This window comes from Nicotiana tabacum, chromosome 17 (assembly GCF_000715075.1).
Source record: "Nicotiana tabacum cultivar K326 chromosome 17, ASM71507v2, whole genome shotgun sequence".
NCBI classification, from domain to species: domain Eukaryota; kingdom Viridiplantae; phylum Streptophyta; class Magnoliopsida; order Solanales; family Solanaceae; genus Nicotiana; species Nicotiana tabacum.
The window spans coordinates 95,137,769-95,165,548 of record NC_134096.1 but is presented as its reverse complement, the minus strand read 5'-3'; the positions used below and the strand labels follow the sequence as shown (position 1 = coordinate 95,165,548).

Below are 27,780 nucleotides of genomic sequence, written 5' to 3'. Positions count from 1 at the left end.
TTCTGCCTCTTTGTTCTCTTGGAGAAGAAAAGTTGGATAGAACAAAATTTTGGATAGAACATGAAGTATCACACTTGTTGGGTTATGAGTCTTCTGACTGAAGACAAGAGAGTAAATTTATGTGACATAGATTAACAGTTCCAAATGAAGTCTTTAGTTATTTTGATATGAGTAGATTGCAGCTTGAGTGGCTAATCCAATTTAGCTTCGAAATGGTGACTCTGGTAAGCAAATGTATATTCTCATCCCAAACTATAAATAATCCATAACATAAGCCGTTTGGAACTCTAGCCATCTTAAGCTGCATTTCACTATGCATCAACAATGGATCTGATGAGTTTGTGTTAATAATTATCCTATTTTATATATTTTGTTCGTTTGTCTATTAAACTATGGTGAAGGAACAAATCGAAACACGTCTATGTACTTCTTATAGAAATGTATTATAATTTAAATGAAATAAACTCACGTTATGGGAGCAAACTTCTTTCAATTTTTTACAGGAAGCTAAAAGAAAGACCAAAACTAATTACTAGTTTGTTTATCTTCAGATCCTTTTATTCTACATCCCTGCCTCTTGAGTAATTTTTCCTTCCAGAATGTCAACTGCTGCTGGGAAGGAACAAAGATGATATTTCGAAGAAAGATATACCTGGAGAGGTGAGTGGCTCATCAACTTCATTGAGGCACCTAAGAAAATTTTAAAATAAAGAACTGCATATGAGCACAACAATCGTGTTGTCGTTTAATTTTTGCTACGAGCAATAATAACATTTAATGAAATGCTGGTTAACAAGAAACTGATAGATTTGAGAATTTAAAGAGGATTAGGTATTCCACGAGCAGAGTGATGGAGAGGCCAGAGAAGCTATTGATCCACTTTAGCATAGCTCTCTGCTTTACATTGCTGTAAATTGTGGAAACAGAGCCATAAATATTAGTCACCAAACACAGAAATACAATTTGAAATTCCATAATACAGTGGACACAGGTCAAACACCTCAAGAAATTGACTGTGTTTTCTGTTGTTTCCTGTAAAGCATAATCTACAACACAGGGTCATTCAGCAATATCGCCTTCTGGCATCCACACACGAAGGAGCTGGTCATAAAATGAGCAAGTAGCAATGACATTGTTCTTATCCCTACCGTTCCTCCCTAAACAACCTCTTTGCCAATCAGCTCCATATGCCAGGGAACCATGTTTATTGTAGGTTTCAATTACTTCAGCTGTATTCCCTTTAACTTTAACAACTGCAAATCCATTGTGCATACAAGCTGTCAAGACTAGGTCAGGTACAAAAGGATGGTACTTAATTCTCCAAACTCCTCCACCTAAGGAGATTGATGTCTCGTGTACAGGTTTTGAGATTGATCTTACATCCCATACCCTTAGGTGTTCATCATAGCAACCAGTGAGTAACGTGTAAGGATCACTTGGACTCTTAGTAATGCAGCAAATCCCCATTGTGTGAACCTTTCTATTTTGGAATGCCAAGTTAGATGGATCATCTCGCAAATCCCAGCAATTAAATTTGCAGTCATCTGACCCTGTGTACACCAGCTGTGGTTGGTGGATATCAAAAGAGGCAGCCCAAAGTTCAAAGTCATGTGCTTTCCAGTCTCTGGAAATGCTTAGTTGAGACTCAAGGAGTGAAATTATTGAGACTGACCCATCCGAAAGCCCCACAGCGAGGGATGTAGCTGATGGGTTCCAGTCTATACACAAGCACATGGAGGAACTGACATGTTCATCACATACCTCTAGCAAATGATTCCCTATAAGAAAGAACATCTTGTCATGGTAGTATGCTAGTGCTTAACGCAAAAGTAAAGTGTTAAATGAAGAAAGGTACCACAAGGACCACCAGTGCTAGATGAAAAAGGATAGAAAAGCCGATGAAAATATGATAAATATAAGTCCATGTACTTGGACGAATCAGAACAAAAACATAATCCTTGTTAGAATTTACTGCACTTGGCAATTAGTAATTTAGTATCAGTAGATTCATAATAGCATATATGTTCCAGCCCCCCGCCGAAAAAGCAAATAATCTCTTGTAAGATAGTAAAGGTAGAGATAGCGATTGAAGCACTCAAACAAAAGAACTAACTAATCAAGTGTTTCAAACTCTAAAATAAATCATTTCACACTTTAAAATCAAAGAGAAGTGCTGACAGGTCATTGCTTCTTGTCATGAGAACAGACAACTAGGTAGTTTTATTAATATTCAGCATGCACATTGAACTCCTACACTTTGTCAAAATACATGCCCTCAAAGGCTCAAACCTATGATTTATGCATTCCAAGCTACCTGAAGTATGATCACTCACAAGACAAGAACTATCAGTACCAAAAACTTGAGCTAATCACTACTACTCTAAGTAACCACTTGAGTTGGCTAGCCAATTACTTAATAAAGATTAAAGGCCAAATACATATCTGCCCCTTAGCTAGCGTTTGGCCATAGATTCCCAAATTTGTTCTGAAAAATCTAATTTGGGTGAAGTTTTATATGAAGATGAAAATGTGTTTGGACATCAGTTTTCAAAACATATTTCCCAAATTTATTTTGGAAAAACATGAAACATAACTTATACCCACAAGTTCTAAAAACTAATAAAATTCATTATATTATCGCAAACCATAGTCTTGAACATAAATAAATTTGATACAAAATTATCATTTTTATAATGAACTACATGATACACTATCAGGTGACCGAGAAGACGAAGCAACATTGTTACAAAATAATAAATGATGGGCTCTTTTATAAAATACAAAAGTTTGGGGCAATTTTAGAAAAATATAATAGTGATATTTTGGCCCAAAACCAGCTATTGAGTTGGATTTTGGGATTTGGGATTTTGCCAAAATGTAGGCAAAATCTATGGCCAAACATGTGTTTGCCAAATAAAACCCAAATTTATTTTGGCAAAATCTATGGCCAAACATGTGTTTGCCAAATAAAACCCAAATTTATTTTGGCAAAATCTATGGCCAAACGGGTCCTTAAACTAGTCTAACTTTTTCATTTAGACACATAAACTCAGGCAGGTATCAAATGGACCTCTAAACTCCTTCAAAAGTGTATCAATTAGACACATTTTCTCTAATTATACCTAAACTATTAATTGTCTAATTGGTACACTTTTTAATGAGTTTAGGTGTCCAACAGATAGTAGCTGGAGTTCAAGTGTCTAAATAAAAAATCTGACAAGTTTAAGGGGTCGCATATGTATTTGCCCAAGATTAAAAAGCATGACATTAGAACTGAGGAAATTTTTTTGATAGCTACGTTATGAAAAATTCAATTTCTAATGAAGGTGGTTATGAAGTTCGTATTACATCTAGGTCATTGACCCATCGTACTCCGATTCCTGCAATCTACAGTTCTTAAAACTTTCCAGTCTTTCCTTCTTCTGGTTCAGTCTTGTACTGAGGAAAGACAACTATGTAATTCTATTAACATTTTGCATGCACATTGAACTCCTACACTTTGTCAAAATACATGCCCTCAAAGGCTCAAACCTATGATTTATGCATTCCAAGCTACCTATGAAGTATGAACACTCACAAGACAAGAATTGTCGTTATCAACAAACTTGAGTCTTTGGTCACTACTCTAAGTAACCACTTTAGTTGGCTAGATAATTACTTATAAAGATTTTAAAAAGATGATTTTAACTGAGGAACACTTCCTGATAGCTAAATTTTTTTTAAATAAAAAATTCAGTTACTAATGGAAGTGGTTAAGCGATATGTATTTTTCTTTTTCTTTTTTTGATGCATTGTACTCCAATTCCTACAATCTACATATTATTTAAAAAATAATTCCTTCTCCACCATAGACAACTGCTATATATAAATGTAATAAAAGCAAGAATATGATATTACATACAGCTATTTTTTCCTGATATGATAGTAACCAGAGAGACTTCTCCATGTTCCAATACAACATAATACGCCCTTACAATACTACAGTATATGAATCCCAAATACTCATTTCACTACACTTTGGACCCATTTCATTTCAATACTCTACAACTTGGTATTCACTAAACTGTAAAGAAAATTAAAATAGTTTTCTCTTATCACACAAAATTTCCCACATTGACAATGATAACATGTAACACGAAAGGAGACTCAAACATACCAGGAATATTTGATTCATTCAAACAAGATTCAAGCTTGTGAACTCTCACATAACCATTAGCATCAGCTTGAGCAAGTGATGGAACCACATTTCCACCAACTGGGCTCCATTTTATATCAAAAATACCAGCTGTTTGTACTCTCTGTGTCAAGCTAAGTCGACTGGATTCAGCATCAACATCAAAGAGGGATATACTGCCAGTTCTACTAGGCTGATCTCCTTCTTGTAAAGTGTAGGTGCAAGCGGCAAGAACGTTGTGGAAAGATTCGTGTGGACAAAACTCCACAGCATCGGCATTTCCATCAAGGTGGCAATGAGCTATATCCATACCTGCATAAGTTTAACAAATAGGGTGAATGGGAAAAAAAAATGTTTAGTTAGACAATTCGTCAAACAGGTTGTGAACTAAGAACTATAAGAGAAATGTGTTTTTCTCAATGGAAGGGACAATAATTATCAACTAGAGTTGTGTTAAGGATATTAAACACCTTTGTTCCTTTGGCTTCAAATTAAGACTTGACTGGTTGGTTGAAGCGCCAAAACAACATCATACTCCTTAACTACCCTGGTGTAAACTACAGGCACATTGCTCTCCTCCAAACATCTCCATAGGATCTCCCTTGCGATTTTGTCGTAACACCATATGCAAGCCCCTCTTCCTATCCCTATACTGCTCCACCAATCTCCTTACAAGGTGAATGATTTCTGTACTCGAGTGTCTCGACATGAATCCGAACTGGTTCTCGTAAGTCGTAAATAAACACACTCCTCTTCACCCTCACTTCTACCAATCTCTCCCAAACTTTCATAATGTGGCTTAGCAGCTTAATAACCCTATAGTTGTTGCATTTTTGGATATCACCCTTATTCTTGTACAACAGAATCACCGTACTCCATCTCCATTCTTCGAGCATCTTCGTCGTCCTAAAAATGATATTAAACAACCTAGTAAGCCACTCCAAATCTATCATGCCCGTGTTTTTCCAAAATTTCACCGGAATCTCGTTTGGCTCAATCGCTCTTCCCTGCCCATCTTACACATAACCCCCTCAAGCTCCACAACTTTTATGCGCCTACGATACCCAAAATCACAACGACTCTCGTAGTACTCTAAATCATCTAGCACAATGTTCCTGTCCCCCTCTTTGTTCAATTGTTTATGGAAGTATGTCTGCCATTTTCGTCTAATATGTGCCTCTCCCACATGTCTGTCATTTTCGTCTAATATGTGCCTCTTCCACCAATATCTTGCCTTCCCCGTCTCTAACGTACTTCACTTGGTCCAGGTCACGATCCTTCCTCTCTTTCACCTTGGCTAACCTGTACAACTTCTTGTCCCCACCTTTGTTTCCAGGTTTTTCCTACAAACGTCCAAAAGCTGCAATCTTAGCCACCGTAACCGCTAAGTTTAGAGAATACCAAGTTGTAGAGTAATGAAATGGGTCCAAAGTGAAGTGAAATGGGTATTTAGGATTCATATAATGTAGTATTGCAAGGGCGTAGTATGTTGTATTGGATCATTGGAACATGAAGAAGTCCCTCCAGTTATTGTCAGATCAGGAGCAAATATTGTATGTGATATTATTTCCTTACTTTTATTACATTTGTATATAGCAGTTGTCTATGATGGAAGGAAGGAAAGACTGAAAATTTGTAAGTAAGGTGTAAATTGTAGGAATTGGAGTACGATGTGTCAATGTCCTGGATGTAATACATGTTGCTTAATCACTCCTGTTAGAAACTGAATATTTTTATTTAAAAAAAAAACTTAGCTATCAGGACGTGTACCTCCGTTAAAATATCATCTCTTTAAAATCTTTATAAGCAATTCTCAGAGTAGTGGTCAAAGATTCAAGTTTTTTGGGACTGACAATTCTTGTCTTGTGAGTGTTCATACTTTATAGGTAGCTCGGAATGCATAAATCACATGTGTGAGGGCATGTATTTGACAACTTATATAAGTCCAATGCGCAAGCAAAATGTTAACAGAATTACCTAGTTATATTTTCTCATTACAAGACTGGACCAGAGGAAGAACGGGAAAGTTTTAAGAATGTGTAGACATGATTTCTGTGATTTGAATAAAATCGAAAGCTATAATCTCCGAGAGAAAGTTAACAGAATACTCTTCCATTTTTATATGATATTAAAATGGTTAAACAATGATTAATCCTAAATACTCAATAATTAATGAGTTCTATTGATGACTAGGTGCGTAGTTCATAGAATAAAGAATTCTTGACATAACACTTCTACTTCTTAACAATAAATTGAAAACAGTAGTATTTGATGAGCACGTTTCTTGGATGAGGAATGGCAAACTACAGGTAAATACTTCCAACATGACACACACAACTTCCATGCAACTTCTCAATAAGCCAGGTAAAAATAATAATAATAATAATAATAATAATAATAAATGACTAGTATGTAATATCTCTTATACTTTTCTGATCCTAAATTAATAAAGACATGCCAATAGCCGTATTCTCTTAAATCTCAACAGTGTATTACTAAATCACAAAGACACTGATTTAACAGATTAACAAACATTCAGTAACACATCCTACTTAGTTATTTTCTAATATTTTAACAATATTGCTAGCATAGGAACGCTAAAGGAATTTAAATCCAGTAACTAAACTCATTTTTCATACCAGTGATTTTCTGTGGATATGACTCTATACATAAGAAATATTGCTAGCATAGGAAGGCTAAAGGAATTTAAATCCAGTAACTACACTCATTTTTCATACCAGTGATTTTCTGTGGGTATGACTCTATACATAAGAAAAAGCAACTAAGCAACTAAGTGATTTTCTATAACCAGATAATCACAGAAATCTAGAAGATGGTTTCTACTGCACAAAATATGAAATGTTTTATGGCCTAAAACCGAACAAAGAAAGAAAATTAAAAAAAAGGAACGAAACTGACCTTTTTAGTGCAGCGAACCAGGGCGTGTACAATGGCTACCTTGAACCAGTGGCGGACCCAGGATTTTTATCAAACAGGTTCAAAATGCGAAGAAGCAAATATACAAAGAGGTCAACAAAAACTATATATTAATAAAATATATTATTACAACTGTCCTCTACGAGTTTTCATTTCCTCAAACGTATTCATAATAGTCTCATCAGAAATGGTGTTAAATATTTTTCTTTCTACATAAGGTACCAAACAACCGCTCATGAATTCGTCATTCATTCGGTTTCGCAATTCAATCTTGATCAACTTCATCGCCGAAAAAGTTCTTTCAACTGTAGCAGTGGCAATTGGTAGAAGCAAAGCAAATTTCACAAGGCGAAACACAAATGGATAATTCAAATGCTTCTTTGTCTTAACTAGTGTTTCAGAAAGATCAACAAGTCCTTGTAGATTTGAGAACCTTTTATCAACATCGCGAACATCAACAATATAAGTTTCAAGTTGATTCTTGAGCGTAACCGTTATATTCTCATCAAAATCGTTATGATACAATTCAGCCATCCTCAATATCTTATTTATGTCAAAACTTGAAAATGAGTCAACTGGATTTAAGCAAGCTACTCCAACAAGCAAGTTAGTTGTCACCTCATTAAAACGAGCATTGAGTTCTTGAACTTACCAATCAATAATCTTAAAAAATATATCAACACGATAGTGATGTAAAATAGTATAATCAACAACTTTACGTTAAGATCTTCCAGAGTTAAAATAAAGTCATCAAAGTTTGGTATCAAAATATTATACTTGACACAAAATGCAGATACCTTATCAATAAGTGAATCTCATTCTTCTTCTCTTAGCTTTTGCAACCGTCTCTTTGCCACTTCAACAAGTAGAATAGCATTTGCAATATCTTGCTCCTTTTTTTGTAAGGATGTATTAAGCTCATTTGTGATCCCCAAAACATCTCTCATTAGGTGCAACATGAAAGCAACCTCAAATGTTTGACAAGTGCTAAGATATCCCTTTGCCTTAGCTCTTTCTTCTAAAGTCCGGGCATCAACAACGATAGTATCAAGAACTTCAATAATTGAGCCAAACATAGAAATAAAGTTCTTAAAAGATTTGTAGTGCGAACCCCAACGAGTATCGGCAGTGGGCAGCGGTGCATCGATCAAATCCATCTCCAAACAAAAAGATTGATCATGTTCCTACAAAGCTGGCAAGTGCATCAAAGGAAGTTAGTATCTCTAATTCTTTTGATGCGATGGTGTATGAATCTATTGTGGGTGATGCTGGGAAGAAGGAACAACAGGTTGGGCGTGAGCCAGCCACAAAAACCAGCATGAAACAGTCACTAAGCAGTGGAAAACAGCAGCAGCAGCTAATTCTGCCTCGTCATAGCAGTGAGGAACATGGTCAACACAGTGATGCTTTGAGTGAAAATTTGGGTGCTCAACAAGTTGCATCAATGAACAACTTAACAGAGGTGTTAAAGAGTGATCGTGTACCTACTTCCAGCACTCCAGGCAGTAGCAAACAACAGAAATTTTCCAACACCATAGGTGGTCGATTAATTGTTTCGAAAGACATTGTTCCTGTTGATGGCCAAAGGCTGAGGCAGTCCAATTGTCTACTGCAACCACAATGACCAGCACTCCAAAGCTACATAATTCTAGTCCATAAGTTGCAAAAATCATTAAAGATACTCAGATGGCTATGATGATGAGTTCAAATCCTATCATCAAGCAACCATTGGTCACTTTGAACACATCGGTTCATGATGTCCCTTCTCAATCGCTAGAATCATTTGGTGAGCATGGTGATGTATCCGGGCAGCTTCTACTGTCCACTGGGAACGATTACGATGTGGTAAAAGAGGATATGAGGGAGGAGAACAATGTGCAAATTGGCCAACATGAAAATGCACAACATCAACGAGAACTCTTTCATAGATTGATGTTCCAAGGAAAATTGTGGGCTGATCAAGTTGATGATGAAGTTGATTTTGACGATAGTGATGGCAAGGAAAGTGAAGGCGGCAGCCCACTTTCAGTGGGTTCACCAACGGCAAAAGGTAACAAAGCTACTCAAACTTCTCCTAAGAAACAGTTGTGCCCGCTTGCGCCTGTTTTTGTGCCTTCAAGTAAGGCTATGATTACAGCCCATGATAGGGCACTCTTAGATGCATTGGAGAGTCCAACACCACACAAATTTGCACTGTCAGCAGGTGCACAAATGCTGCAATCTTCAGGTAAGAACAACAACACAAATATTCAATCTCAAGCTTCCATTGTTAAACCTAATATGAAAGAAGGAGTTGTCATTAGGGAACTCCCAATGAGAGTTGCAAAACAAAAAGTGGTTGCCGCAGCCACGTCTACGAGGTCCAACCATTCCAAAAAGAAATCATGAATTTTGAATACATATTGAAGAGGTTTGAAGAAGAAACCAAGGATCTACAAATTGAAGATTACACAAAGTTGAAGAAAGAGGGGCAAGACTCAATTTTTTACATTGTTTTATTTTATCACTTTTTAAGTATCATCATTTGTAATATCATCACAGAGTATGTGATAATCATAAAGTACTTCGTTATTAGTAGTTCATATTTTCTTCATGCATACTAGTAGATGAGGTTTTTTTACGCCTCAATAGGATTTGTAAGGTAAGGTCTAGCCCATTATGTGTGTGCTATATTCCTATGCCTTTGGGATTGTATCCAAGCGGCTATGAGATTATACGCCTTCGATGGACTTTTCCGACAGCTACACCATGATCCTCTACATGAGGCCGCCACCATAAGGCAATGTGAGGCGCAGAGGAGTGATTATATAGCAAAAGCATAGAGGCAACACCACTGTAGCTAATGCCCCCATTACTTGTTAAAAAAAAAAAACGAGTATTGGCAGCTCTGGCAAGACCAAATTCTTGATTCAAACCCCTACCATTTTCAAGTTTACCCATGTCTAATGCCTCTTGAACTTTTTCTGCTTGAGATTCTCGAAGATCATCCATACGTTTAAAAGAACCTCCCACTATATTCAATACATTAGAAACCAACAATATAAGTTCTCCCACTTCAAGACACTTTTTTGGATACCGCAACAAGAGTCAATTGAAATTGGTGTGCAAAACAATGAATGGAATAAGCAGATTTACTTTCTTGTTGAAACATTTTGAGGCCACGTAAATCCCCTTGCATGTTGCTTGCTCCATCGTAGCATTGTCCACGCACATAAGATAAACTCAAAGAATGTTGAGCAAGGTAATCAACAATTGCTTCCTTTAAACATAAAGCACTAGTATTACGAACATAAATGATCCCAATAAAATTTTCCACCACAGATCCACATCTATTAACATATCGCAAAACAATAGCTAATTGCTCTTTGCGTGATACATCACATGATTCATCAACTAGCAATGCAAAAAAGTCTCCATTTAGATCGTCCAAAATTGCTTTAATTGTTTCAATTTTACATGCAATGATAATGTCTTTTTGAATTTTATGAGAGGTCAACTAATCATTCTTTGGAGCCTTTTTCAACACAAGATCACGGATTTTATCGCACCTCTCTGCATACCATGAAAGAATCTCAAGAATGTTACCCTTGTTTAATGATGATTCATCTTCACGATGTCCACGAAATGCCAATCCTTGATTCAATAGGAGTCTCACCACCTCAATTGAAGCCTTCAAGCGAATTTTGTATTCGAGCTTGGTTTGACTGGATTGCCTATCAAATGAAGTTTGAATTGACTGTTTTTGTTTTAATAGATCTTCACATTTCCTTTTTGCATGATTATGAATACTGCTCGACTTACCAACATGCATATCTAATCTCTTCTTTTTGTGCCAACTCTTAAATCCTAAACTTGAAAATACATCGCCTCCACCTTGATGAATGTCTTCATCTTGAAATAAGTAACAACACAAACAATAAGCTGCATCTTCTATCACACTGTACTCCAACCAATTACGATATTCATCAAACCATTTATGATTGAAACGGCGCTTTAAGCCCGAAAAATCTCTTTGAGGAAACTTATGATATCGGGGTTGGTAAGGACCTCTTCGGAGATATTCTCTTCTAATCTCATGACGCTCATTTGGATGATAGTCTCTAATGTGTATTCTCTCCTTTGGATCAGTCGGTAAAGAATCGAGATCTATTCCTTGTCTTTGTTTTTTAGAGGATTGAGTTTGTTCTTCTAATTGGTTCAAATTTTCTTACACGGGAGTAGCAATTAGAGAGGATGAACTTGATTGTGGCAACTTGGAAGATACTGGAGGGTAAAATCTCTTCGTTGTAACACAAACTAGATTACCAAATTAGAATTAGAATTAGAAGAATAATTTTATATATGTTTAACCTTAAATTTAAACTAGCATGGCAAACAAGAATTAAAAGTAAAAGAATACAATGAGATTTTGGAACTTCAGTCCTATTCTGAGATTTTGATTTGACTTACTTTATGGTTTCATGTGCAATTTGATTTATAAGCTTCTGGTATGATATATCAATTTTGAAGAATAAGAAAAAATTAACAAGAATATATGGGTGGAAGCAATCATATTAGATTTTTTAAGTTATCTCAAAGAAGATGTAATGTCCAGTATTTTCAATGGCAAGGCCAACTAATTCCATACTACTTTCAGAGATAAGAAAGCACATACATTTATAAAATTGAAAAACCTGCCCTTCTTAGGATTTGTAACTGAAAGATAAAAGAAAGATTAGAAATCAAAGAGAAACCTGATAGTAACAGTTGATGGGCTGACGACGAGAGAGGCGACCCAACGAGAAGAGGCAGTGGCTTATGGCTAATGGAGGAGACGACTATGAAGCTGTTCTGTGAAGTTGAACTACAACAAAGAGAAGAAAGCACATATATTTAGAAAAACCTACCTTTCTCAGACTTTAGTAACTGAAAAATAACAAAGATTAATACTTTATGCAAAAGAGAAATAAATACTGAAAATTGGAAAATCAGAATTGTTGCTTATTGATCACCTGGAGTTTTAGATGAAGCCCTTTGTGAAAGACGACCTTCTCGGCAGGGGCTAACGGAGGAGACGACTATGGAAATTCTCTTTGAAATTGAACTATCAGCAAAGAAAGAGAGAGAGAGGCATCGAAGGGTTTGGGTCTTTGGGATTAGAATTTTAGAACTGATCGTTCTTTTGATTTGGGAAATTGGGGCCTTTTGTTTGGCAATTGGGAAATATTTTAAGAAATATAAACGGCGTCGTTTTATGGGAAAACAGATGTTGTATATAAATATTTAAGAAACAAAAGAGGGCATATGAGACTAACTAGTTTCGAACTTAGGACCAAGTGGAAAACTTGAACCCTCTTTGCCAGAAGGCTAGGCGTTTAACTCTTTTGAAGTGGGTTCAATATAATATTTATAACATCTCTGAAAGAAAAAATATACCTACATACACAATATTATTTTTCGACAAAGCGAGTTCATATGAACCCTCTTGATCCCATGTGGTTCCGCCCCTGCCTTGAACGGCTGTCGAACTCCGGAAAGAATAAAGTAACCCCTCTGTTGTTGTTGCGCAAAACAAGTAGAGGCTAAAAGAAGAGAGGATTCTTTAGAGTTGCCCGAAATTGTGAGATTCTTTAGAGCATGAAGATGGTACGCCAAAATGAAGGCAGATGGCGGATGGCCTTTGCATAAAATGCTGTATTTTGGGCTTAATGGGTCAATATTGGGAGAAATTCAAAAATAGCCAGATTTACAATCGGTAATTGAAAAATAGTCATAGTTTCAAAAGTAATCGAATTTTAGCATCTTTTCATGTAAAGATAAATCTGAACGAAAATATTGTTCAAAATTCAGAAAATATTCCAGCATAATATACTGGAGTTCCAGTATAATATACCGGTCTGGCATAATATGCTGGAAGTTCATACTCGGGTGCACCAATGTCCAGTATATTATGCTGGACCGTTCCGTGTTGCAGCAAAATAGTAACTATTTTTCAATGGTTTTGCAAACGCTAGCTATTTTTGATTTACCAGTCCAAAAACTGGCTAGTCCATGCTATTTTTACATCAATATTGGGTCATCCAGATCGACTGATGTACGTGCAACTTTAGTGCTTTAAAACGTTGGGCCTATAATTTTGAAATGGTCTTGTGGTCATTAGCTATACTATAATAAAAAAACTATTTACCTATTTTCTATATGTTTTATAGTTTTTAATAAGTATCTAGATTTTTCTTACGAATTGTTTATATTCCCCCTAAAAGGCTCATACCCTATTATTAGTGCATTCAATTAAGGGATTCAATTACATCATTTTTTTTTCCTCTATCCTCTTTTCTCTCCTTCCTTTTATATATCAAAATCCCTTAATCTATGCCCAGAATCTTCATCTTCTCTCTTCCCATGGAATTTGATATTCATATTTTCAGATTTTTTTTATTTGTTTGGATTGAGTATTCTTGCAAATGAATGAAAATATCCGTTGGAATTGATATCTCAATTTTGAGGGAGATTAGTTAAGTATAGAATTGGTTATAGGTGAAATCTCATATTGGAACTCGAAAAAGAAGAAGTTGCAGGAATTGTATGATAACTGTATCATAATTGTATTTGAATTGTATCTAATACATCAATGTCTAAAAAATAATTGTATCATATTTGTATTACAATTGTATCTAACTTGTATCTGGTACATTAATACTCAAAACAATGCTTGATACAAAACTAATAAATTAATATACAATTATCATATATTTGTGATACAAACTGTGAAATTGGTCTCAAACTCACAACTGCTCGTAATAATATACAATGAATATACAATTATCATACATTTGTAATACGATTCTTGTAACAATTATGATACAAATTCAATTATAATACAATCGCGATGCATTTCTAAAAAATTATGATATAATTATAATCTTCATCTTCCTCAAGTTTCAATCACAACTCTAAACTAAAAATATAATATAACATCGTATTATAATTGTATTAGTATTATATCAAGTATCTTATTGGGTATTGATGTATCATCTACAAGTCACGTACAATTTTGATACAATTGTGATATAATTCTAAAACAAATATGATACAATTGTCATATAATTCAGATTTTTACTTATCAATCACTACAGTATTGCATGCCTAGAATTCGACTTTTTGATATGTTCTTCTTGTGTAAATACACCTCAGTCGAAACTCGAAACTAGGTGTGTCGGCCACAACTTTTTCTCTATATTTTTTAAGAGATCTTCAAACTGTTGTGTTACCTATTGGTGTATCACCAACAGATTTTCCACTACGTTTCTCGAAGATTCATGCAAAGGTTTCTTACCCATTGTTAATTTTGAAAAAGGTCGAAGCAATATATATATATATATATATATATATATATATATATATATATATATATATATATTATTAAAGAGACATTGTTTAAATAGATAGAAAACACGAAGAAGAACAAATACAGAGAAATTGATACATAGTCATTGTTAATCCAGAGCAAAGCTTGAAAATTAGAAAAAATAAAGAAAGAAAACAAGATTCAAAACTTATACACAACTTGATTCTAGAGCAATATTCTGAATTTCGTCTGCACTGTATCAATAAGAAAGAGAGATTTTGGATAATTAGTAAGAAAGAGGAAAATTGGGGTTGAAAAGCTTTGGAAAAGGAAAAGAATAGCAATTTTGAGGGAATAACATTGGGTAAAAAATTAAGAGAGATTTTGGATGATTATTAAGAGAGAGAAAATATTTTTGAAATCCTTTGGAAAAGGAACAAAATCTTAAATGTAGGGAGGTTATTGGAAATGGGGGGTGAGTGTCATGTAACTGATAGGTTAAATTTAAGGTATCTTGAATTTTCTTTTTTTTAATGATTTTGTATATAACTTATAAATATAGATATACAAAGTAATTAATGAGGAACCTAAATAAAGATGGTAAATAAGTTTTTATAATAGTATAGCAAGGTAAATTTCCCGACTATTTTAGGCCGACATTACAAGACTTTAGGCTTTGCTTTGGGCCTTTTACTCCTTTCATTTTTCTTTTTCTTTAGGCTTCTAATATTTCTTGGCAATTAAGGATAAACAAATCATGAGAGACTCCAAACAGAACAAAGAACTTCAGGACGAGATTTTCGCAAATTAAAATCCTAAACATTCGCTTCCAATTTTTCCGCTCAGAAATTTGTTTTGGATATTAATACATATACCATTTGGAATTGTACCTATTATATACCATATATTATACTTATTGCTTATAATACAAAAAATGAAACTAATAAATTTGAAATATAGACTGTATAATAATATACAATGTATAAATCATGTATGGATTATAATAAATCATGTATAAATTACGGTACATAATTATACACGACATAAACCATATTACATCATATATTATATCAAGTATAAACCATGTATAATCGAAAATATATATAACAATAATTCCGGTTTATTGCAATATTTAATTAGGAATGCTGGTACAATAATGGAATAATTCAATTATATATTTACGGAATAGTAATATTTAATTATATATAATAATATAATAATGTAATAATGTATATCATTTGTGTTTATTTGTGCAGTTTATTTTTAAAAAATGCAAATTTATTTGTGTTAATAAATCTAAATGTTAAAGTGATAGAATAATCATGAAAGAGAATGGAAATAAATTGATAAGAATTAAAAGTGATCCCCTTAATTATCTAAATGTTAAAGTGATAGAATAATCATGAAAGAGAATGGAAATAAATTGATAAGAATTAAAAGTGATCCCCTTAATTTGAGGGTCAGTACTTATTAGTTTCGAAACCTAATAACTACTACACATAATCTTCTTGTAATACAATTGTTATTAAATCTGCTATTTTTAAATAAACCAAAAGTAGTGTTATTTATGAAATAAATTCTTAATTAGTAAATATTTTATGATAACATTAATATTAGTTTGGTAATTAAATTATTTAATATGACTAATTATATTTGCTAATATTTGAATAAAATATTAATCGTGAAATGTGGGAAGACTCGTTAAGTAACTATTGCTTAATATTCTAATATTTATAAATTACAGAATTACGGAAAATGCTCTCGTTTGATCATAAAATAAAAATAAAAAAGCTTTTTGCGAAAGGCAATGATAATAAATATTATGAATATATGAATGATAAAGACTATAGTGACGATGATAGCTATTTTGTCATTATAATTAAAACATAATTAAACTCTAATAGCCGACTCAAAAGTGACTATTTATCAATTTCATTGTGTTTTCATTGGTTTTGTCAGAAGGAGAGTGTAATTTCTCTATAGGCCAAAATGTTTTTGCATATTAAAGGTTGAAAGCTACTGCCTGCAGGTGGCATTAACCAGGAAAAATACTAGGGTAGAGGCAGTACAATCATACACGAGTAAAAGGACAATATAATTTGGAAAAGAAAAAAAAAAAGTAAAAGGACATCGCCGTGAAAAGCATTCTTATAATCTTATTGATGTGCGCTTCGCGAAACAAGGCGAAGTCAACATATTTCACATGGTTATTTACTTTAAAATTACTACCATGGGCAGAGTTCGTCCAAACCCAATAACTTTTGTTCAAACAATATATTTTTATTGAAAATTTTATTAAATATGTATACATATTAAATTTAGAACCTAATAGAAATCATTGTTCTAGAATCCAAAACTCATAAAATTAAAATTCTGGCTCCGCCTCTGATTACCGCTCCATCTATTTAGTTTGATTGAGCACTGAATTTAGAAAATAATAATATTTTGATACCATTTTTGTGACCGTAAGACTTTTACAATTTATATTTTTTAAACATTCCATAATATTTGTGTGACTATAAAAAGTTGTCATTTTGAGTAAAGTTGAAAGTTTTTTTAATTTAAGAAAATTATCAACTACTCCCTCCGTTCACTTTTAGTTGTTCACTTTGGACTTTTTACGCTCCTTAAGAAACAATAAATAAAATATGTATTTTATAATTTTACCCATAATAATGGTAGCATTTCCAAAAGTCTTGGGAAATGATTTGGGGAATGAGTACTTAATGATAAGGGTATAACAGAAAAAAAAAGATTGTCTTTTTCTTGATTTAGTATAATAAACAAGTAAAAGTGAAAATATATTTTTAGTATATTGAATAAGTAAAAATGAACGAATGGAGTAATTAAAATGAAAATGATGTCCTCTAGAATAGAATAGAGTGAGTACCATTTAACAAAAAGAAATAGTTGCATTAATGAAGTACTCCTAGTAGGATATATTTCGGGAAGCCTCCGAGAATGGGATCAACAATGGATTCCTTACCAACCAAGAGGTGTGGTCGGATGGATTTCATCTATCTTTAATAAAAGATTTCAGATTCTAGCCTTAAGAAGAAGAAACCCTTTTAGAGGCTTTCCCTATTTCCGCAGTGAAAGCAAGTTCTCTGAACATCGGCCCGTCACTGTTTTATTCTCTGTACATGTTGATTGTTGAAGATCAAAAGTGTGCCCGTTCAAGTCTGGTCTCATTTCCTCCTTCAGTCCCCTCCCCAATTCCTAGTAAAGATGCAAGTGTCTGACTCACTGTTCACTGTAGTCTCTTGGCTCTCAAGCTGATTATGGATGACTTTTCGAATGTCAATTTACAAAGCTGATATTACAAAGTTCTAAAGTTGAGCACATGTTGGCAGGTAGCCAGGTACAGGGCAAGGGTAATAAAGATGCTAGATCTCCAGTCTTATCACTGATTGTGAGGGATATATAAGGATCAACATGTGTGCAAACTAGCCAGTTTTTGACTAGCCCTATCTATAGTAGAGCAAAGCTTAGCCAAAAGTAAATCCAGTGGAAGACATAAGAGCAGATATGTAAGCACCTCAATGTCCTGCTTTTGACTATCATCAGCGTAACGTCCGGGACTACTTACAAGAAGCTAATTTTCATTGCCTGCTTGAACAATTTCACCCAATGCCTCTGTGTTGTCCCTATGGCAACTGGGACATACCGACCTCCTTTGTAGCTCATCACCAAGGGAAGCACATCTGTTTTCCAATTCAGAAGTCTGCTTGCTTCCAGTCAAGGATACAATAATTGCTGACGAATGTAAAGCATGAGTGCTAATTCCATAAGTATCATTTTGAGGTGTGAGAGTTTTTCAGTAATAGAATAAGATAATTTTTGCAGAAAAAGTGGAAAGTCTCATAAAATTTCGAGATCCACTGTCAGACTCATTTCTCTTTCCACCAATGAGTTGAACCTAGTAAACAATTAGCTATAAGTAGCAGGACTCCAAACAATAACGATTTAAGGATATCTGGCTAACTCCTGCATTTCCATATTTTCTTTTGTGATTCCCTCTATCAGTGATGCTTTCCTTTCCAAAATATTCAACTCCTCTTCAAGCTGAAAAACACCACACAGATCGATGTACTTAGTTCTCCAAATACTAATAACCAGACATATAGCAATAGAAGAAAGGAAATGAGAACAGACAAGCCTAACAAAAACATAATTACTTGCCTGACTATGAATATTCTGTTCAACTTGGTATTCCTCTTCTTCCTTAGTGATCTGGGAAACTATCTGAGCCAACTTATTCTGGAGGTCTCTTTTGACAGCTTCAGCATCTTCTCCTTTGGCTTTTGCTGGACCTGCTTGTGGAGGTGTAAAACAATTCTTTATCAACTTGAAGAAGCTGTTGTATTGAAGCAACAATAGAACTTTGGAAGTCTTTACAAAAACACCCCAACACATCACAAAAAGAAGAGCGCTTATCTATGTGCGATAACACACCAGGATTTGATGCTGAGTCGCTGCAATTATCATTTTGGAATATGGAGGCTCTTGTCTCATGGAATTTCCTGCATCCAGTTCAGTAGAAAAAGTTAAGCCATTTAACAGCAGGTCAGCTAGATCTCAATATAGTGTAGTCACAAAATCCAAATGAATAAGCCTCAAGTTAGAACAGAAACAGATAGATTTATCTCTGGCCACAATATCTTCTGTGGTCGTGTTAACGAGTCACTTTGATTACTACATTTGAGATATAAAGTGCCCTCGCAAGACTGGCACTAGATAACAGTTTTTCCTGCCAAATTAAAGAAACATGGTTTTAAATAATAAATACTACCACAACAGTGGAGAATATTTACTGTGCATTGAACTCTCCATGTCTAGACTATGCCAGTAGAACTAATGTGCATGAGTGTGACATGAGGGAATATGTAATAAATCAGCGATAAGACTGCTTGATCACACCCAATTTATACAATTGACATAATTCTGATATCAGAACTTAAATAATTGAGATACTATATGGGCTAGATGACTGGCAGCTTAATCAAAAAGTCTTTGTTTCTGTTACCATACAATATCACCAAATTATTTTGAAAAGCAAAACAAAAACCACGTAATCATTGTAAAAGTAGATTTTAAAGCAGAAAGTCAAGTGCTTCTCTTTCTCATTTAACAGCTATGATCACTCCCCAAGCATAATTACTTGTTGCTAGTAATCATGACATGAAAGTTTATAAGCATGACTAAACAACAATATAGATAGATGATCTCCAATCTTCAAGTATTACAAACTGAATCAGCCGTTAGAGCAATGCCATGCGGTATTACTTAGGCCATGGTATGTATAAATGCAAATTAGATCTCCTATCATAAGAGCGACAGCCAAGCAATGCCAAGTAAGTATTACTTGGGCCAGGTATGTGTAAATGCAAATTAGATATAAGAAGAACAATGACTAAGTTAGCTCTTCTAACATTAGCATGGATTGACAGGAGACTATTTTATCTCTCCGTCTGTACTTAGCTATTGTATGTTTGAAAAAAGCTACAGTATTGGAGCTTTAAACCTTATTGACATTTTTTGTGAAAAAAAATCAAATTAGCTACCAAACTAACCTGACTTCATACAGTCATTTCAATAGTTAAAGATTACTGCTTATTAAGGACACACAATAGAAGAGAACACACAAACTGTACCTTATCTGTGCATTGAGATCCAACATTTTCTCAATGAAGTCATCTCTGCATAAGCAACGATAGATACAACGAGAAAGAGAATTTCGATGAGATTCTTTTCACAACGCTAAATTGAGTTAAAGATGCATTTTCTACTTAGTCAAAGTGATTGTAATAGAACAAAAAGAGTTGAAACGTAAACTGAAGGAAGCATGTAGTTACCGAGTTTCTGATTCTTTGTTCTTTTCACAGTTCAGATATCATCAATTGACCAACGAGTTCATAAGAAGAAACAACGTCATTATTAGCAAGCCAATACAACAAAATAATGTTCAAATTTACAAATATACAACAACACCCCAGTATAATCCCACTAGTGGAGTCTGGGAAGGGTAGTGTGTACGCAGACCTTACCCCTACCCTAGGGTAGAGAGACTGTTTTCAATAGACCCTCGGCATCCTTCCCTAGTGGGTCCCTAGTGGGGTCTGGGGAGGATAGGCATCCTTCCCTAGTGGGTCCCTAGTGGGGTCTGGGGAGGATAGTGTGTACGCAGACCTTACCCCTACCCTAGGGTAGAAAGGCTGTTTCCAATAGAACCTCGGCATCCTTCCCTCCAAGAACTCCCCACCTTGCTCTTGGGGTGACTCGAACTCACAACCTCTTGGTTGGAAGTGGACGGTGCTTACCATCAGAGCAACACACCTTGTCTAAAATTTACAAATATAAATAAGTACAAATACAAATCTAATATAAACAAGTACAAACATCAACAATCAATACAAGCCAAGGGAGCATTAAGTGCGCCTTAAAGGAGAACATAACCTCAAGTCAACTTTTACCTTAAGAGCCTCTACGTCAGATCCGTAGGCTGATAATTCATCTTGAATCAAAACGATCCTTTCCTATAACGTAATCGAAACGGATCTCTTAGAAAATCGTAAAAAGAATTTATCAGCAGTTCAAATTTTAACTAATTAAATATACTTCGATAAGCTTAAAGCGTTAACAAAAAAAAGGATATACAAATACGAATGAGATTGAAAACCTCTAGGGTTTGAATAGCAGATTCATTCCTGGCCAATTCAACTTCGTAGCCTTTGAGCTCTTGGTCAGCAGTCTCCTTCTGATGTTTTGCCTCTTCAACCTCAGTGTTTGCAACTTCAAGCTCCGATTGAAGCTCTTGACTTCGTTTCTTAAGATTTATTACTCTTCGCTCTGAAAATTTTGAAGTATTATAGCTCAAAAAATCATTTTTAATGTTTCCAGTAATCAAATACGTTGAATCATCCAGTGAAGAATTTCATACGAGTTTTGAAGGAGGAAATGAAGAAGCAAAACGAACCTCCTTGAGATTTTTCAGATGCGAAGTCGCGGATTAGAGTGAGGAATTGCTTCTGAGAATCGTTTCCCGCCATCTCTTCTTTCCTAGAGTAGCTGTTTCGAAATTTTGAACTATTCTGTATTCCCTGTATGTTCTTTATAGTGGAGTAGTGGACCGCGTTGATCTCGGGATTGGGGCTCACGTGTTACTTGGGCCAATAGCCCATTATTTCACGCAAGCCCAAACATTACCAGCCCATATCTATTTTCAGTCGCAAACTGCCGGGTCCTCATATTTTGTCGACATGTCAACATTGGAAAAAGTAAAAACTACTCTAGATAGACCTTTTTTAAATCACTATTTATATTTTAATTTTATTAAGATTTTTTTTTGAGAAAATAGATCCGTGTCAGAATTTTAAAACAAGCTCGCCAGTATTTTGAAGCATCCGCAAGAATTTTAAAGCACCATAAATCTGACAATCACTAAAATTTTCATCGTCAGAATTTTGAAACACCAAATATAAAGACTATCACCAGAATTTTCAGCCACAATGCTGGAAAAATTCTAGTGATTTGTCAGGATTTATGACAAAATTCTGATGTTCACCGGAACTACTGCGTGCTTTAAAATTCATAAAATGGACTAGGGAACAAGAATCCACCTTAAGTTAATCAAAGCAATTTTAGCCCAACCACATCCAATTTTATAATTTCAGCTTGAATTTGATATGAACTAGTTATAGTACATCTACTCATAGCTTGTATGGTGATATGTGATTATAATTATATATTTTTAGTACATTATTTACTTTATATTTTAAGTGTTTTAATGTTAAATTATACTATATTTGTACTTAATTGAGTTTATTTTATGTGTAGGTACGTTGAAGAAGAAATTGAGAGCAAAGTAAAAATTTTATATATATTTTATGCAATATAAGAATGACTCATGATTTTGTCCATGCAATTGGAGACAAAAAGAAAACAAATAAAAATTAAAAGAAGCAAAAGAAGACAAAAGAACAAATTGAAAAAAAAGAGAAAACGTGAATTGGAAAGTTTGGCAGAAAGAATCAAAATTCAAAGTGAAGCACGCGAAGGGTAAAGGCCGCGTTAGAGCTTGGGTCGCTAATTTTGTTCGCGTGTTCCGAGTTTTTAAGGCCTATTTTATCTCATATTTAGTTTTGGATTTGGTTATTTTTTTTAGGTTTTTTCTTTACACATATAAATAGTCATCAAACACCAATTTGAGGGGAGACGAATATTAGATCGAAGATTCGACCTAAGGAGGCAAGAACACACTAGAAGCAAGGCGGAGCATTCTTCTACGAGTTTTTCACTTTCTTCTTCCTATTTTCATTATTAATTATGAATTTTAGTATTGTAGTTATGCATACTATTATGAATAGCTAATTTGTTATCTAGAGTTTTGATAGAACCTTTTGTAGGATAAATTCTTGTTATGATTTTATATAATTTAGCCGTTGAATTTTTTTATTTGTTCAACTACGTTTATATTGTGGTTGGTTGAAGAGCTCTCAATCGATTGTGCCTATTTAGTGTGTATTACTCGGGAGAGAGTGCATATTTAGGTAGTTGTTAAACAACGTCACTCCTAACGTATATGAGGGATCAATACAAAGGGTTTAAAGATGGGATTAGGGATAACAAAACCTTGGTGCGATCCGAGTGAGCCGTACTTAATGCCAGCTAGCTAATTCGGTATAATATGTCTAGTAAATTGTGGTAATTACTCTAGAGAGAGAGTTACGACACTCAGAGCGCTCATGATCGGTAGGAAAAACTTAGGCGAAATTATATAAGGATTCCGACAATTGGGGAAATCATAACTCTAGACCTTCTTAGTCTTGTCTAAAATTTCATCCTTGTTAGTTGATAATTTTACTTCTTTATAATAGTTGTTAGTTAATTAGTTAGAAATAAATATTATAATCTCTATAATTAGGAAATTATTTGGACTTGTGTTTCTTAGCAATATTAAACAGTTGTAGCTACGCCTTAGTTCTCTGTGGGATTCGACTCCGTACTTATAAACCAGATTATATTTGCAAGGACCGCTTAGTCCTTTTTATAAGGCATAGTTGGGCGTGATCAAATTTGGCATCGTTGCCGGGGAACTAACAATGTAGTTGTAGGTGTACATATTGCTAGGTTGCAAGTTTGAACTTTCATTTTTATTTTCTTGTATTTGATTTTTTATATTTTTGTTTTACTTGTTGATTTTAGAAGCATGGCATCTTGGAATTATGAGAGTTTTGATGTTGGTAATTCTACTTTTGATGAAGTTAATAGGAACAAAGAACCTAGGGAAACTGACCTGAATGAGATCAAAGATATGTTAAAGTGTTTCATGGAACAAAGTAATGAGAAACATCTGCAAATACAAAGGCTATGAGATACTATCCAAAGGCAAGAGGCAACTATGTATAACCTGGAGACACAAGTGAGTCAATTAGCTGAAGCATTTAATGCTCAACAAGGTGATATTGTGGATAGTAGCCAAAATGAGCATGCATTAGATGCAGAAATTGAGGTACCAATAGAGGGGTCCATAGTAGAACACCAACAATCAATCAAACTAGAATTTGAGGATGCCGATGTTGTAAAAGAGATATTAGAGTCAACCAAGGACATTGATGATACATATTTAATTGACTCTAGTGTCATTAGTGTTGAGGGTGTAGACATTCCCAATGTTCATGCAGTTGAGCGCATTGGTCCATACTCCAAGTTTTTTTCCACATTGTGTTTGGATGATGATATAGAAATAGAGTCATCCGAGCCACTCGAGGAGTCAAGGAATGAGAAACAAGGTGCCTACATTCTAGAATTCTTCTTGCCAGAAAGTCGGAATTACACACCTCGTCTAAAGGCCAAGAAGTGCAAAATACTATATTATTTTATTGGGCCAGTCAGATTCGTTCCACCACCCCAGGAGCATGATCATAGAGCAGAATCAAAACCTGGGATCTAATTCATAAGTTCAAAGTAAAGGCAGAAAGTGATTCACGTCGTGCCGCGGCGTTAAATCAAGCGCTTGTTGGGAGGCAACCCAACTTTACTGCTTTCTTTTACTTTTTATTTTTTTTTAATTGTATTACGTTTGTAGTGTCATTTTTTAATTTTCTAGGAGCATGGAAAGTAAAGCTATTGAAAGGATGCAACAACAAACCAGATGGTTGGAACTAAGTGTCAGGTACCCGCACGAAGGACCATGCCTGGGAGAAGTCTGAGTACCCCATGAGCTGTTAGTGCTTTGACATTTGGCTTACCAAGGAGTTTCTTTTAACCTCTTATTAATATGATGTGCATTGGGGATAATGCACAATTTTAAGTGTGGGGTGAGGAGATTGTCTGGGTGACTCTCTACGCTATTTTAGTTGTGGTAGTTTAATTGGATAATTTTTTTTTTAGAAAAAAAAAAGAAAAAGAGTGGACTTTTCTCGACGATGGATATCCTAGACAATTTTTTTGAGGGATTAAAGTCTAAAAAATATAATACAAAAGTATGTCTTTTTATTTTTTTCGGTAGTAATAACCCCCCGTGATATTTCTTTGTGCATCGGTTTTTTTTTATGGGATGTAGTTTGAACCGGGTAGTAGTTTTTCCTTTTATTTCTTTTAGAGTAGATTAGAATTTAGGAAATTATCACGACCCAAAATCCAACTAGTCGTGATAGCACCCAACCCAAACCGTTAGGTAAGCCAATTACCAACTAACCAATTTCAATAATAATTATTAAAGTAATTTAAGTGAATAAAGGTCTTAATCTTGTACAATCCCCAAGAACTGGTAGTACAAATCATGAGTTTCTAAGAATAGAGTATACAAAGCGGAAATGAAATAAATATATAGTTTGTTTGAATAATACTTAAACAGAGCTTTTATAAATCTAAGGCTACCCTGAACAAGAGGCAGCTACAACAGGAACACAGGTACATATTCAAATCCTGCAACCATCGAGCACAGCAACAACAACAGCCATCATCTGCACGAAATGTGCTTAAGTGTAGTATCAGTACAACCGACCCCATGTACTGAGTAAATAACAAACCTAGTCGTAAGTTGAAAGTAGTGACAAGCTTCTACCAAGGTTAGGTCCACAACCAATAGTCCGCAACAACATAAAGCAAATAATACCAGAAGTAACTCACAGATAAAATGCTCAGCCAAATCATGATTTCAAAAATAATAGTTTTTCTTTTCAAATACATCAGTGAAAACCCAAGTCGTTTGCTGAAGTTGCCAAAAATATGAATAGTTTGAAAACAATAATTTCTCCCAAATTTTTTTTTCAATAATAAATAAGATGTTTCATTTTCCTTCGGATAACCCGTGTAAAAACAAATGCATCACTATGCCCATCAGTAAAAAATGTGTGAGAAATTATGAATGATATGATGTTGTACAGCATGAGAAAAATACATATCTATGCTTGTATGTCATGTGTGCATGCCAATACGATGCAACTCAGTGATAAAATCATAAACAACCCCTCGGGCTTACCTCACAATCACTCATGCCTCCCAGTCACCCATCACTCGACACTCGCACTCAGTAGGTACCTGCACTCACTGGGGGTGTGTACAGATTCCGGAGGGGCTCCTTAAGCCCAAGCGCTATATTAAGCCAAATCATGGCATAAATCACTCAGGCCCTCGGTCTATATCAAACATGCTGCGGCGTCCAGTCCGATAACATAAATATGCAACATGCTGCGGCGTGCAGCCCGATCTCATAAATATGCAACATGCTGCGGCGTGTAGCCCGATCCCATAAATATTCTCACAAATCAGGCCATCGGCCTCACTCAGTCATCAATCTCTTCGGTCTCTCTCTCATGGGCTCAAAATGTCATGAAAATATAAAATAGCCTAAAAATGAACATATGATGTATCAATAAATAACAATAGAGATTGAGATATGAAATGCAATGAAATGAATATGACTGAGTATGAATTTTCAATTTAAAATAAATAATTCACAGCAATATGACCTCTGTGAGTCCCAATAATACTTGCACATAGCCTCAACATGATTTTTAATATGCTTTTCAGCTCAATTTCTTTAACTCATAAAACCGCATGGAAAATGGCAAGATCATTCAACTACAAAATTTCACAGAAACAATTATGTCACTATTTCTATAGTGCACTCCCATACACCCGTCACCTAGCACGTGCGTCACCTCCCAATAATTTACGAAATACATAAATTCAGGGTTCATACCCTCAACTCCAAGATTAGAAGAGTTACTTACCTCGAACAAGCCGAATTCAATGTCGAGCAAGCTAAGCAATGCTCCAGTAATTCCATTCTGCGCGTATCAACTTCCAAACGGCTCGAATCTAGTCACAATTAATTTGATTCAGCCCACAAAATTCATAGGAATTAATTCCATATCAAAATACTAATATTTTTTAAAAATTTAAAATTACGCCCCAAAAACCACTTGTGGGTCCACGTCTCAGAAATCCGATAAAAGTTATAAAACCCGGAAGTCCATTCAACCACGAGTCTAACCATACTAATTTTACAGAAATCCGACCTCAACTCGACCTCCAAATCTTCAAATCTTATTTTCTAATACCTAAGTTCAAACCCCCGATTTACACTTCAAAAACATGTAATCTAGACGGATTATTCGATGATAATTCAATATTATGGAGTAGAAATGATCACAAGTGACTTACCTCAAGTTTCCCTTGAATTCTCTATCAAAATCGCCCAAAAAACCGTGCTTGAAGGTCCAAAAATAGTAAAAACTCGGAACCCCTCTGTTTTTAACATTCTGTCCAGGATTTTCGTACCCGCGATGATTTCTTCGCGCCTGCGGTCTTCGCACCCGCGATGATTCCTTCGCACCCGCAGTTTTCGCACTTGCGATGACTGTTTTCGCACCCGCGATGATTTTTTTCGCACCCGCGGTGCCTGGACAACCCATGCATTTTTGCTTCTGCGTATCATCCTCGCATCCGCGAGCTCGCACCTGCTGCCCTTTTTGCGTATGTGTGATCACACTAGCAGCCCAGCTGCTTCAGCTCATCTTCCAAATTCGAATTCAATCCGTTAAGCATCCAAAACTCACCTGAGGCCCGAGGGACCTCGTCCGAACATACCAACAAGTTCCATAACATAACACGGACCTACTCGAGGCCTCAAATCGTATCAAACAATATCAAAACGACGAATCGCACCTTAAATCAAAATCTATGAACTTTAAACTTTCAAATTCTATATCTTATACCGAAACATATCAAATCAATCCGGAATGACTTCAAATTTTGTACACAAGTCACATTTTACATTATAGACCTATTTTAATTTTCAGAATCGGATTCCGACCCCGATATAAAAAGTCAA

The 27,780-nt window shown here is 35.0% G+C and overlaps 2 protein-coding genes across 7 annotated transcripts; both read right to left on the bottom strand.

The window, feature by feature from the left end:
* Positions 1–808: 808 nt before the first annotated feature.
* Positions 809–12,287, bottom strand: LOC107764929 (uncharacterized). Of its 5 annotated transcripts, XM_075234678.1 has the most exons (5): positions 12,103–12,287; positions 11,845–11,954; positions 4,645–5,517; positions 4,157–4,486; positions 809–1,778 (listed from the first exon to the last, which is right to left on the bottom strand). In XM_075234678.1, exons 4-5 carry the CDS (start codon positions 4,482–4,484, stop codon positions 1,060–1,062), a joined length of 1,047 nt encoding a protein of 348 aa, XP_075090779.1. In that variant the 5' UTR covers positions 4,485–4,486; positions 4,645–5,517; positions 11,845–11,954; positions 12,103–12,287; the 3' UTR covers positions 809–1,059. The 5 variants fall into 5 exon arrangements, with proteins under 5 accessions (XP_075090779.1, XP_075090777.1, XP_075090778.1 ...); XM_075234676.1 differs by having other exon boundaries at positions 4,157–5,517; positions 12,103–12,270; XM_075234677.1 differs by lacking the exon at positions 4,645–5,517 and having other exon boundaries at positions 12,103–12,270.
* Positions 12,288–16,745: 4,458 nt separating this feature from the next.
* Positions 16,746–21,506, bottom strand: LOC107788503 (uncharacterized). Of its 2 annotated transcripts, none has more exons than XM_016610177.2 (9): positions 21,415–21,506; positions 21,118–21,287; positions 20,912–20,974; positions 20,294–20,313; positions 20,093–20,137; positions 18,894–18,961; positions 18,621–18,754; positions 18,415–18,503; positions 16,746–18,166 (listed from the first exon to the last, which is right to left on the bottom strand). In XM_016610177.2, the coding sequence occupies exons 1-9, from the start codon at positions 21,485–21,487 to the stop codon at positions 18,034–18,036; spliced, it is 795 nt and encodes a 264-aa protein (XP_016465663.1). In that variant the 5' UTR covers positions 21,488–21,506; the 3' UTR covers positions 16,746–18,033. The 2 variants fall into 2 exon arrangements, with proteins under 2 accessions (XP_016465663.1, XP_016465664.1); XM_016610178.2 differs by having other exon boundaries at positions 18,621–18,751.
* Positions 21,507–27,780: the final 6,274 nt, after the last annotated feature.

Coding starts and splice junctions, on each gene's coding strand:
- LOC107764929 (XM_075234678.1), bottom strand. CDS start 4,484: ATGGATATAGCTCATTGCCACCTTGATGGAAATGCCGATGCTGTGGAG. Junction 1,779..4,156: donor GAATGAATCAAATATTCCTG/GTATGTTTGAGT, acceptor TCTTTCTTATAG/GGAATCATTTGCTAGAGGTA.
- LOC107788503 (XM_016610177.2), bottom strand. CDS start 21,487: ATGGCGGGAAACGATTCTCAGAAGCAATTCCTCACTCTAATCCGCGAC. Junction 20,975..21,117: donor CTGCTATTCAAACCCTAGAG/GTTTTCAATCTC, acceptor ATTACGTTATAG/GAAAGGATCGTTTTGATTCA. Junction 18,504..18,620: donor AACAGAATATTCATAGTCAG/GCAAGTAATTAT, acceptor GGTGTTTTTCAG/CTTGAAGAGGAGTTGAATAT.